Genomic DNA, 13,726 nt, shown 5'->3' on the forward strand with positions numbered 1-13,726 from the left:
TAGCATTGGCTAAATCAAGGCAAAAAATACAAACAGTTAAAAAACAGTCTTCCTCATACAGATCTCAGTTCTGATCATCCTAGTTGTTAATCTAATCCTCTACCTCTTCTAAATAAACACTGCCTTAAATCGTTTATGGACAAAATTCTTGGTTTATTTTTGTGGTCTTAACATTCTATCTACTTACATACCACAATGACCCAATGGAGTTCTATGATTTACACCAGCTGAGGATGTGGCCCTGAGACTTTGCTTCTTGTCCTGAGTTGGGGCCAGCACATAGTTACACTGTGGGGAGCAGCCCACAGAAAGAACTGTGACTCCAAGTCACAGTCCCTTCCTGGTTCCCACCCTTGATCCACTGAGAAGTATTCTGCTGCTGGCCCATATCCGCAGCACACTACTTTTCCCTCCTCCATGGCTAAACTGTTTTGCCCAGGGGCCAGAGTCAAAGCTCTGCCTAGTTCCCAATCCTCTCCACCCTCTCATCTGTGCATGAGGGAAATGGCAGGCCCACAGAGCCTGGTCCCCTTTATGCTCCCTGCCTCCTCCATGAATAGTCTGGTGATGCAGGGAGGTATTTTGAAAGGTCAGTAGTGCTGAGTGATGGTTTCTTTTGTTCTGGTCAGAAATATGAATGTTTTAGGGTAAGTAGTAAATTCCCTTTGTCAAGGGAGATGTTGATAATCTTTGTTCAGAGGGGTCTCAGGTTCTATCTACTCTTGTATCATCCAGAAAAGATCTATATATCTAAGTGCTTAGGTACAATGATAGGCTGTACACAAAACCCTAAGGCAGATAGGAAGGACAGAGAATCATTGTCAAAGGTTGGTAGCTCTGGCTGCCATTTAAGCTTCCATGACTTTTTTATGAATAGGCTGGATTCTTGGAAGGGAGGGTGTTGTGTTTCTGGTCTTATGAGCAATGTGTTGTTCTTGATAGACACATGCAGGTGATTTTCTCTGTGAAAAAGATGACAACTCTACCCAGTGAGTGGTTCTGGCTTCTGGGCTTGAGTGAAGGCAGTCTGAGTTTATGGAGCCATTTACTATCTGGAATAGTTCTACACAGTGTGAGAGCTTGCCGGTTCTATGGCCACCACCAATGCCTGAGTTTTCTCCTTCGTACATTTCCTGTTATAGGTTATCTGAAAACCAGTTATTCTGCATGTGAAGTGTTGCTTTGATGCTAAAGTGTCCGCAGCAGTTGTCAGGAGTGGCTATAGACCCATATGACAATGAGGGTTTTATTCCAAAGTATCTGTCTTGTATATAGTTCCCTGCAATGTGTAATAACAGTTCAATTACAGCACTGAGGCTGATCTAACTTACAGTGTGGGACAGGCAGAAGATGTAATGCAATTACCCTGGGGCGGGGGGGGGTCATCAGCAGAGGGGATCAAACCTGGGACATCAGAACCGAAACAAAAAGCTTCTACTACCTCAGCTAAAAGATTCAGGTCTGCTTATTAACTTAGAGCTAGTGGCAGAATCATAAAACATGTGGTCCAGTCACCAGCAGAGGACAAAGAGCCACACTCTGTATGCAGTTACAGTAGCATAAAGTGACTTTCCCAAGTCCCCTCTGCCTTTTCAGTCCCTTAGCCAAGCAGAGCTTGGGAGGAACTGATATTTGGGACCTCTGGTTTTAGGACATGGCCCACATCGTGGGACAATGAGAAGGGGCTATGATGGAGGGATGCAGAGTATTCTCTATTTACAGTGGCCCAGTTCTGCTGGCTGGTGTAGTGTGTGTGGGACAGACATGGACCCACTCTCTCCTCACCCTCTTTGCCTCGTTTTGGGTGGCTAATTCCATCACCTGTTCTGGCCTGAAGCAGTCTTTGCAGTCAAGGAATACAAAGGCTATAATTGCAGCTGGCCCTTGTGCAGTGGGAGTGTGGTAAGCTGCTTATGCCTTTTCATCCCCTCCTCCTTTGAAGGGACAGCCAAAATCTGGCCCTTAATTTTTTGTACAGTTATTAATTCAAATCCATTCCTTCAGCGTAAAACAACTGAAGTCACAAAAGGGATTAATTTGGCCCATTACATTTTAATGACATTATCCTTGAAGGGGAGAGAACAATTTGTAGAAGCTTCAGATTTATGCTGTTTCTAGGAAAGATATTTATTTCCAGCTGACAGGAGTTGCAAGTCATTGGAATTGCTGTAATGTGGCCTTTGTTACCAGTGTGTTTAGTTTTATGTCCTATTTTGCTTTCTCCTCCCCAGAGGATTATGCCCAGCTGTGCAATGTTCCAGTTCCAGGATCTCGACGACCATATGGACAAGATGCTTTGGTTGACTTTGAGGAACACTATACCCCAGAAACTGATCCATTCTTTGTTGAAGACCGTAAGTAAATATCACTGTTATGTAAAATTCTTGAAAGTAGGATTATAACTTGGATTACTTCCCTGTAGTTGGCTCCATTCATCTGTTTGCTTCTGAGTAATGTGGCCTATTTATTTATGTTCTACTTATTCCTATGACATTAACTGTCAGGTGTTCAAGTTCCAGTGCCAGAGTTGTATATGAGCCCATTTGGGCCCGAAGTACAATATTATTTTGTTTAATATAGTGAAATAATGTGTGCCAGGTATACTAAATTTATATTTACCAACAGATTTACAGCTAAAGGTCAAAAAAAGCCAGTTTTCCTTCTCACAAACTAATTTTTCTTTGGAGCATGTGACTCAAACTCCTTTGGGGTATATTAATTTTTTTTAAAAATTCTTCATGCCAGCTTTCCATGATTTTCCAGCAGAACTTATGTGGGGGAGGTGGAGTGTGTGCATGATGATCATACTCCAGAAAAAATCGCCTAGCTTAGCATGACCACTGAGTCTGATTTGCACATGCTTTAGTTGGAATGCCAATGCACACATAAATGAATAGGTCACGGGGAAAGCAAAGGTCTTGCTACAGAATCTTATAGAAGTAGGGTTCTAAATTTATGCTTGAAAAATGCACGGGTTTTCTATTGAATAGGAGCCTGATCCACCTTGCTTTGAAGTCAATGGAAAGCTGTTTGATCCTAGGCCAGGGGTGCTCACACTTCATTGCACTGCGACCCCCTTCTGACAAGAAAAATTACTACATGACCCCAGGAGGGGTCACTGAAGTCTGAGCCCACTCGAGCTCTGCCGCCCTGAGAGGTGCCAAAGCTGAAGACCAAGGGCTTCAGCCCCAGGCAGGTGGCCTATAACCTGAGCTCCGCCGCCTAGGGCTAAAGCTCTGAGGCTTGGGCTTGGCCCTGGGCGGTGGGGCTTGGGCTTCAGCTCTGGGCCTCAGCAAGTCTAAGCCAGCCCTGGTGATCTCATTTAAATGGGGATGCGACCTACTTTGGGATCCTAACCCACAGTTTGAGAACCGCTGACCTAGACTACTTGTTTCAGAGTAGCAGCCGTGTTAGTCTGTATCCGCAAAAAGAAAAGGAGTACTTGTGGCACCTTAGAGACTAACAAATTTATTTGAACATAAGCTTCCGTGAGCTACAGCTCACTTCATCGGATGCATTCAGTGGAAGATACAGTGGGGAGATTTATATACATAGACAACATGAAACAATGGGTGTTACCATACACATTGTAACAAGAGTGATCAGGTAAGGTGAGCTATTACCAGCAGAAGAGCGGGGAGGGGACTTTTTGTAGTGATAATCAAGGTGGGCCATTTCCAGCAGTCATCTGAGGAACGGGGGGGGGGGGGAATAAACATGGGGAAATAGTTTTACTTTGTGTAATGACCCATCCACTCCCAGTCTCTATTCAAGCCTAAGTTAATTGTATCCAGTTTGCAAATTAATTACAATTCAGCAGTCTCTTGTTGGAGTCTGTTTTCGAAGTTTTTTTGTTGAAGAATTGCCACTTTTAGGTCTGTAATCGAGTGACCAAAGAGATTGAAGTGTTCTCCGACAGGTTTTTGAATGTTATAATTATTGACATCTGATTTGTGTCCATTTATTCTTTTATGTAGAGACTGTCCAGTTTGGCCAATGTACATGGCAGAGGGGCATTGCTGGCACATGATGGCATATATCACATTGGTAGATGTGCAGGTGAACAAGCCTCTGATAGTGTGGCTGATGTGATTAGGCCCTATGATTGTGTCCCCTGAATAGATATGTGGACACAGTTAGCAACAGGCTTTGTTGCAAGGATAGGTTCCTGGGTTAGTGGTTCTGGTGTGTGGATGCTGGTGAGTATTTGCTTCAGGCTGGGGGCTGTCTGTAAGCAAGGACTGGCCTGTCTCCCAAGATCTGTGAGAGTGATGGGTCATCCTTCAGGATAGGCTGTAGACTACTTGGACTGCCTTGAATTCAGCTTACACCCTTATACCAGGGCTGCATTTGGTCCAGCATATTTCTTCACAGTTTTATGTTAGAAACAAAATGGTGGTTACAAAAGAAACAGGCAATCCCAACTGCCTTGTACTTATAGCATGCAGGTACCACTTCTCTCTTACCCAACATGTCTCCCATTAAAACAAGTTAATATGTTAAAAGAAATAATGGTAAAAGAAATCAAAATGATAGCTTTGACAGGGCCAGAGGACTACAGTGAGTAGCAGAAGTTTCAGATGTATTCCCTTCCAGTAATTGCACAAGTAATAATAGGATGAAATTCAATAAGGACCAATGTAAAGCACTAAACTTAGGAAGGAATAATCAATTCCACAAATACAAAATGGGAAATGACTACCTACAAAGGAGTTCTGCAGAAAAGGTTGTGGGGGATAGAGTGGGTCACAAACTAAATATGCGTCAATAATGTGATACTGTTGCAAAGAAAACAAACAGCATTCTGGAATGTATTGTGTCGTAAGCAAGATATGAGAAGTAATTCTTCCACTCTACTCAGCACTGATAAGGCCTCAGCTGGAGTATTGTGTCCAGTTCTGGGCACCACACTTCAGGAAAGATGTGGACAAACTGGAGAAAGTCAAAAGGAGAGCAACAAAAATGATTAAAGGTCTTGAAAGCATGACCTATGAGGAAAGACTGAAAAAAATAGATCTGTTTAGTCTGGAGAAGAGAAGACTGAGGGGGGACATAACAGTCTTCAAGTACAGCAAAGGTTGCAATAAAGAAGAGGGTAAGAGATTGTTCTCCTTATCCACTGAGGATAGGTAAAGAAGAAATGGGCTTAAATTACAGCAAGCGAGATTTAAGTTAGACAGTAGGAAAAACTTCAACTGAAAAACTTCAACTGTAGTTAAGACCTGGAACAAATTGCCTACGGAGGTTGTGGAATCTCTGTCACTGGAGGTTTTTAAGAACTGGTTAGACAAACACCTGTCAGGCATGGTCTCTAGATAATACTTAGTCATGCTGTAGTGCAGGGGACTGGATTAGAAGATGACCTATCGAGATCTCTTCCAGTCCTACACTTTGATGATTCTATTAAATATAGCCTACAGAAACCAGGGTTCATCTCTGTTTAATACCTAACAAACCTAATAGACTTTATACAGAGTTGTACAAAACTAAACAATACCGACTTCTAACTAAATGTTGACACTGATGAAAATTATCTAAGCACAATGAAAACCCCAGAAAGAGATGATAGTGTCCTCAATATGATGGAAGAGAAATAGAGTGGGATACGTACATTCTATTCCAATGTCCCAATTATAAAGGGGTGTAAAAAAATTACTTCCTCAAATTATAAGCAATGATAAAAGACTTTCCATTAATAAGTGATTAGAGAACTGTGTGTAATCCAAGGAGATATCGAAGCGATATCAGAGCTAGGATCCCTTTAGCATCCTGCCACTAAATCAAAAACAATAGTGCCAAATGAACACAGAATATAACCCAGAACACATCCTGGGCAGATGCTTGAGCAAATGCTGTATATGCCTCTGCAAATACCCAATGTTTCTATCCTTTTGGACATTTTAGCCAGTTGTATTGTTGTTAATAACGATAATGTTAATAATAAATATTTATTGTATGGTAATACTCAGAGATCCTAATTGGGATTAAGATCCCCTTCTGCTGGGTGCAATACGATCCCCGAAAAGAGACAGTTCTTGCCTTGAAAGACCTACAGTACATATCTTGACATGCCAATTAAATATTTTTCAATTTTATTACCATCAGATGCTGTTAGAACTGCAAACAAATATTTTTTACTTGTTGCAAGCAAGTTTGAAAATAGACATGTGCAGTATGGATTATAGTGCAAACAATCTTGTTTAAATCAGTTTCAGCTGGTTAAAAATGTCAGCATGCTATATGTGAGCTCAGTGGAGAACAAATGATATCTTTCATTTGTAAAGAATTTGTTCAAGAGCACCACCTTTTCCCTGCTTGGCAGTGTTTGTTTTTCATAATTAGCTGTCTATATGATGGCCCATCAAACGCATGCAATGTAACGGAGCCCCATGTAGGCGCTCTGAATGGATTAAAATATAATAGAGGTTGTTGAAAAGTTTTCTGCTATCTTGCAGTAAACCAAAATAATCTACTCAATGAATTATTGTATATCTGTATCTTACTGCAGTTTACTATATTAATAGGAAACTTTGTAATGATCCTTACTATATGTGAAGGTGTGTACTCAACAAAGTAAATATATGTTCAGGTTCATTTCTAAGTCTCTATGGTATGTGGCACCATTTTTGTTATCTGTTCCACAAATCAACCTTATCCCAAACTGAGCGCATTTCAGCCACAAGTGGACATGAACCTGTGAAGTATCCAGACAACCTTGAAGAGCCAGTGCTGGACACACCAGATTTGTTCAAATAGAGGGCATGTGGATGAGGACAGAGAGGGTAGAATTAGAAAGGTAGGGCACGGATAGAGAAAATGTGAGATGAGGGAAAGAATGAGAGGGGTCTGGGTTAACAAGGGAAAATGTGAAAAGGCAGATGGAAGGGAAGAGCAGCAAGAGAGGAAGAAATTAATAGAACATTGTCATAAATATAAAGGGAAGGGTAAACCCCTTTGAAATCCCTCCTGGCCAGGGGAAAGCTCCTCTCACCTGTAAAGGGTTAAGAAGCTAAAGGTAACCTCGCTGGCACCTGACCAAAATGACCAATGAGGAGACAAGATACTTTCAAAAGCTGGGAGGAGGGAGAGAAACAAAGGGTCTGTGTCTGTCTGTAGTCGTCTTGGCCGGGGACAGAACAGGAATGGAGTCTTAGAACTTTTAGTAAGTAATCTAGCTAGGTATGTGTTAGATTATGATTTCTTTAAATGGCTGAGAAAAGAATTGTGCTGAATAGAATAACTATTTCTGTCTGTGTATCTTTTTTGTAACTTAAGGTTTTGCCTAGAGGGGTTCTCTATGTTTTTGAATCTAATTACCCTGTAAGATATCTACCATCCTGATTTTACAGGGGGGATTTCTTTATTTCTATTTACTTCTATTTTTTTATTAAAAGTCTCTTGTAAAACACTGAATGCTTTTTCATTGTTCTCAGATCCAAGGGTTTGGGTCTGTGGTCACCTATGCAAATTGGTGAGGCTTTTTATCCAACATTTCCCAGGAAAGGGGGGGTGCAAGTGTTGGGAGGATTGTTCATTGTTCTTAAGATCCAAGGGTCTGGGTCTGTAGTCACCTAGGCAAATTGGTGAGGCTTTTTACCAAACCTTGTCCAGGAAGTGGGGTGCAAGGTTTTGGGAAGTATTTTGGGGGGAAGGACGCGTCCAAACAGCTCTTCCCCAGTAACCAGTATTAGTTTGGTGGTGGTAGCGGCCAGTCCAAGGATAACGGGGGTAATATTTTGTACCTTGGGGAAGTTTTGACCTAAGCTGGTAAAGATAAGCTTAGGAGGGTTTTCATGCAGGTCCCCACATCTGTACCCTAGAGTTCAGAGTGGGGGAGGAACCTTGACAAACATATAGTTGAGGTGTATTATACATACAAATATCTGTTAAAAATGATTCCAAATATATGAACAGGTTTTAGATATACCAATGGTCTGTTTGTGGAGTTAATGTGTGAATTAAATATCAGTAGAAAAACCCCTCTATGACTCCCCTGCCATGCGCACACCATGACGTCACAAAAAACCAAACCCCAATGTATTATTTAAACTGGATCAGGAGGGATATTAAATGTTGTGGACTTTTTCTCAAGTATTCTTTTTGATGTGGTTGGCTGCCATCTACAGTTCTGTTTGATTTATTGCTTCTAAGAATGGAAAGACAGTAAGACTGTTGTATAATGTTAACTTGTTGGTACTTAGATGAGCACTTTAATCTTACTGAAATTCAATGAGCATTTAAAATTTTTGAATAAGTTTTAAAATATATGCACTCTTCCCCTATTATTGTTATGTTATTGTCTAGAGACCCTAAATCAGGACTCACGGTTCCATCATAATAGGCATCGTACGAACTAGTAAAACAAAGATAGTCCCTATCCCAGAGAGCTCACTACCTAAGATTATGACAAGACACAGTAAAGTAGTTTATAGGTATTTATATCAGTGCCCATCACTCAAATATCTGAGTGACCCCTAAAGAGTTATTAACCAAAACCACAATAGGCTTGTAGTCTAATTTCCTCTTACTTCACTAAAGGCAGTTGGGACTAATATTTTTTTGCATGTTTCCTCTACAGTAATTACAATATAACTTCTTCCCTCCCTTTTTATAGTAATATTTAGAAGAGCTTTTTATAATTATTTTTCAAATTACCCTACAACACTTCTACATCAGCACTGTAAACTTTTATAAAGTCTGATTTTACAAGATTTTATTACAAAGTAATATTTTATCATTGAGATAATTTATCAAAATGTGTCTCTGTTAAAAATGGATCAAAGCTTTTAACACTGAACACATTTCACACAGCTATTTTATTTTCATCTTAAAATATAACTGTATTTTATTAGTACATTAAACATTCCAGATGGAGCAGATCTGCTAAAGGTGACCTATTTTCTACAAAGCTGAGTCACATCCCAGTAAATCCCTGAGACAATTAAAGAGTCTCACTGTACATTTGTATTAAAAAAAAAAAAGGATTCAGCATCTAACTGATGTGTTTGCAATACTTTCTCCACCCAGGTTTCCTGAACAGCTTTGAGGAATTACAAGCAGAGGAATGTGGCATTCTGAATGGATGTGAAAATGGCCGGTGTGTGAGAGTCCAGGAAGGCTATACCTGTGATTGTTTTGATGGCTACCACTTGGACATGGCCAAAATGACTTGTGTTGGTGAGATTATAATGCAATATTTTACATACAATTCATTTTTTGTATTTTAGCAGATTTACTGTCACAAGCAGACCCATTCACTTGACTTCAGTGGGACTCCTTATGTGAGTAAAGTTACTCATTTGTCATAAGAGTTTGCAGGAGCAAAACCTTTCTGACAAATGATCATCTGAATTATGTTAAACATTCTAAATCTATATATGATATATTGAAAGCCAGTTTTCACTTGAGCAGCCATCTCTGAATTCCTAGATCATTTGAATATCAGTGAACAGTTGTCCTAAGTATCCATGAGAAATATGGGATTGTGGAGTGTATACTAATAATAATTAGCTAGGGGAACATACTATTCATAATCGTTATAAAAAGTATGTTAGTGTGCCTGTGTCAATTTCAATGCTAAGCTAACTAGTATGGTAAAGGTACTCTTAATTAAAAGACACTCACTAATAACTGACATAAAATATAATACATTAAAATGCAGAACAAGCTTTGGTTAAAATTTTCAGAAGTATCTAAGTCCCATTTTCAAAAGTTACTTAGGGACAGATTTTTAAAGGTATTCAAGCACTGTGATACGGGAGGGCCAAGGAGCAGTGGTAGAGGAGAAATATATAAACCCTAGGCTAATTAAGGCGAGGTTCCCTGTAGACTAGGGAGGGTTGCTACAGGTTAATTGGAGCACCTGTAGTCAATTAAGGCCTTGTCAGGAACTAATAAACCCCCTGCTTTAGGCAGTCAGGGGAAGAGGAGGAAGGAAAGAGGACTGGAGCTTGGAGGTGTGTTGTGAGAGCTGAAAGACCAGAGAACCAAAGTAAGGGAGACTTCCTCCCGCAGCGTCTAAGGACCGAGGGTAACCCCACCCAAGGGGTAAGAGGGTAAGAAACCCGCAGGGGGGCTGGGACTCAGAGTGAGGAGCAAACCCAGACCCCCTCCCCGGCTTCCCTCCTCTACCACCTTTCCGGGCCACTAGTGGGGCCTTTGGTGCCCAAGAGCAGGGGAAAAGGGTGGTGTCTTAGCCGCCCCCACCCCACCATAGGAATATCGGCCATCTTGTCACAGCACCTACAGATTCAGATCAGTGCCTAGTGGGATATTCAGAAGTATCTATGTATCTAACTCCCTACCTTTGAAACCATAGAATTGGAAGGGACCTCGAGAGGTCCATCAATGGGAGTTAGGCACCTAGGTGCTTGTGAGAATTTCACTAGGCACCTATCTGGATCTTTGGCACCTAAATATCTTTAAAAATCTGGCCCTAAATCACTTTGGAAAATGTCATCCTTTATCTAGCTGTATCATACATTTTCCCATATACATGTATATATATTCACATGTATTTTTCTGTCCTTGTTTCCCCAAGATTTTTTTAAGTGAATTTATTACTCATGTAAAGAACTGAATTGAGAGCACCGGAGACTGACATACTCTTATTACCTGCAATACAGATGCAACTCTAGTAGCAGCACCGTAAGCTTCTTTACACTGCTCTGCCCTAACAGACTGTGTCTTCACTGCCAAAAAAAAGGTGTGGTTTTGCAATGAGATAACTAACGTATATTAGCTATATCTGTAAAATGCTAGTGAAGGCAAAGGGTCTGTGGTTGTTACTGCAAAGTAGCTAGCTGAGGTCAACCACAGGTGGGGTGGTATACTGTTGATCTTGTCTAACTGCATTGCAGTAAAAACTACTTGCACCATGTCTCCAATAGGATTTTACAGCAAGATAGTAATACACATTCATTATCTCTCTGTAAAACAAACCAAAAAAACCAGCCACCTTTTCGGGCAATGAAGGCATAGACCTACTGCATCTCAGTCCAGTGCTATAGAGACTTGGTGGAGGAATGTGGTAGATTTCTCTTCACAGCTATTAGTCACTGGCCTCTCTGCTAAGACTGCCAACTAGTGCTAGTTGTTTTTCTTTTCTTTTTTTAATATGGTTATGTAAGAATTGTATTACACCGGAACTGAGATCAACAATTCATTTCACGTAGACCACTGAACAGTCACCAGATGGCACTTTATGAGCAGGCTTCAAAGGATTAGTTCTTCCTCAAGTGAAGGTTCCTATTGTATTCCACTGTGGGTTACGCATGCACACTTGGAGTTGGAGAATCTGAAAGTAGTGTCCCATTGATCCATTCATGTGCCCTGATTTGCCTTGTGCTTCCATCCGAGGCGATAAAGGGCAGGGTAGAACAACCACGTCTCCAATTGCTTCTCACCGCCGCATAGTCTGGTTCGGAACCTTCAGTGCTTTTGTCTCTGTTCTAATAATTACAATTGTAAATAGTTGTATCAATTTTAGCCATACTTTTTCGAATTTTATTTGTTTCCTAGTTTTAGTAGTTACTAGTTTTAACAGTTAGATTAGAATATACTTCGGAGATTTTCACCCTCTGTTCTCCTACCTGGTACTCCTGTTCAAGTACTGGACTATGCCTAGAACTCTGGGCTTCAAACTCTGTGCCTCTTGTTCACAATCCTTCTCAGTCATCAACAACCACCAACGCTGCTTCTACTGCCTGGGAGAAACTCACATCCTGGCTAAGTGCAGAATTTGCCAGTCCTTCCCCAGCCATTATCTGAGAAGGCCGAGTACTTGTTCCCTGGAAGTATGTCATGGAGATGGCCCTGAGACCTCATTCGGACCCAGGCCAGGGAATCCTATGTCAGCCTGATTCAGTGAGGAGTGTGCTATGTGCTCCTGTGTCAAACTCTGGTGCCAGCAGAACCGCCCCCACCGACCCCAGGGGGGGCCTAGTCGGAAGATTAGCAAGCACACCCCTAAGTCTTCCTCCAAGTCCAAGGAACTGAAACATTCCCTCCACCAGCTTGGCCCAAGGGGAAGTCCCACAGGCACGAGAAGAAGACCCATAAACAATAGGATTTAATGGTTCCTTCCAGGCAGCAAAGCATTGGTACCGCCATCTCCAGCACCTCCCAAGACGCAGGATCCTCCTACACCAGGAAGACTTCAGCAACGGTACTGGCAACCAGAAAAAAGAGAGTACTCCCTACACCAGGGAGATCCAGATCCATGGCTACACCCCAAGATGTCTTTGCCTTACCGAATCCAGAGTCTCCTCCTCCATAAGGTCCCTCCACTTCCAGAGAACTCATATCTCCGCCACAGGATATGACTACAATACTGGGTCTATCACCCTCTTCGCAAGTGTTATACACCACTCCGTTGGCTCTGATGGTACTACCATTGGAACCAGAATCCACCTTTTCCTCTTCCAGTGAATCAGAACGGGGGAAAGAACTGCCTCTGCCATACTGTTTCTGTCCAACATCACAGAGTCCAACACACTCATGGAACTACCTCCTAACCCTTCCCAGAGCCACTGTTGATCCTGCTTCATTGTCCATACTGGGAGCCTTGGGTACAGTATCCTCCTTCGGAGCCTGTCTAGTCCACAAGAGGGTCATCACTAGCTTCCTGCTTCCCCCCCCCCAAGGGATCCATCAAGCATGCCCACGAATCTGATAGCAGAGGAAGCATTTTATTCCCCAGATCCAGTGGTCCAATCCAAGCTGGCTAGATTCCCATCCTCATAGCTGGACATAACTGTGACTGTGTTATCTCCTTCCCCAATGGATGACTTCAGACAATGTCAAGACCTTTTATGGAGAGTTGCATGGAAATTCCAAATCTGGTTGGAAGAAATCCAAGACTCACAGCATAAGCTTCTGGACATTCTTCACACTTTGGGACTGACAAGAACAGTACTGCTGATTGACAAAGCCTACTGGAGCCATCCAGAACAGCATGGCACACCCCTGCCACATCTACCACCACCCCTAAAGGAGCGGAGAGACTCTACTACATCCCGGCCAAAGGCTCAGAATTCCTCTTCTCTCACCCAGCTCCAAACTCACTGGTAGGTCAGGCTGCTGGGAAGAGGGCTAAACAACAACACCTTTGATCCACATCTGTGGACATGGAAGGGAAGCATTTAGATATCCTAGGGGAAAACAAAAGTCTTCTCTTTTTCCAGTTTACAATTCAAGATAGCCAATTATCAAGCATTGTTGGCTACTTCCTGAATTATGCTAAATTCAAGAAATTTGCTAATAGTCTCCCATAAGATTGTGCTTGCTTTCAGGCCCTGGTCGAGGAAGGGAAACTCTTAGCCAGAACTGCCCTCCAATCCACAGTGGACATGGCTGATACATACTCCAGGGCCATGGCTATGGCTATTGTGATGCAAAGAGACTCTTGGCTTCATGCTTCTGGTTTTCCTATGGAGGTCCAGAACACAATTGAGGATCTCCCTTTTGACAAATCCCATCTCTTCAAACAGAAGATAGATGAATCTTTGTATATACTAAAAGATTCCAGGACCACCCTTCACTAACTGGGCATCTACATTCCTGCCGCAAAATGAAAGTTCCACCTTCCATTGTCCACACAGAGGTACAGGTCTCCACAGTTTTACCAGCAGAGACCCAATGAACTTCCATGCAAATGACAAAAAATCCAAAGTTCTCGCTGCCGTGGGCCCTCCTCTCAGGCTTCAACATCTCAAACCCAACCACA

At 42.0% G+C, this 13,726-nt stretch overlaps 1 protein-coding gene across 6 annotated transcripts in view; it reads left to right on the forward strand.

Moving 5' to 3' along the window:
* The window catches only part of LTBP1 (latent transforming growth factor beta binding protein 1), a 375,509-nt gene that overhangs the window by 357,483 nt on the left and 4,300 nt on the right, over positions 1 to 13,726 (forward strand). For all 6 annotated transcript variants that reach the window (XM_073338422.2, XM_073338423.2, XM_073338424.2 and 3 more), the window contains 2 exons: positions 2,232 to 2,354; positions 9,028 to 9,177. In XM_073338422.2, the coding sequence (XP_073194523.2) occupies positions 2,232 to 2,354; positions 9,028 to 9,177 (273 nt within the window). The remainder of the gene's footprint in view (positions 1 to 2,231; positions 2,355 to 9,027; positions 9,178 to 13,726) is intronic.

The sequence above is a fragment of the Lepidochelys kempii genome, chromosome 3, assembly GCF_965140285.1.
Source record: "Lepidochelys kempii isolate rLepKem1 chromosome 3, rLepKem1.hap1, whole genome shotgun sequence".
In the NCBI taxonomy this organism is placed as follows: Eukaryota; Metazoa; Chordata; order Testudines; family Cheloniidae; genus Lepidochelys; species Lepidochelys kempii.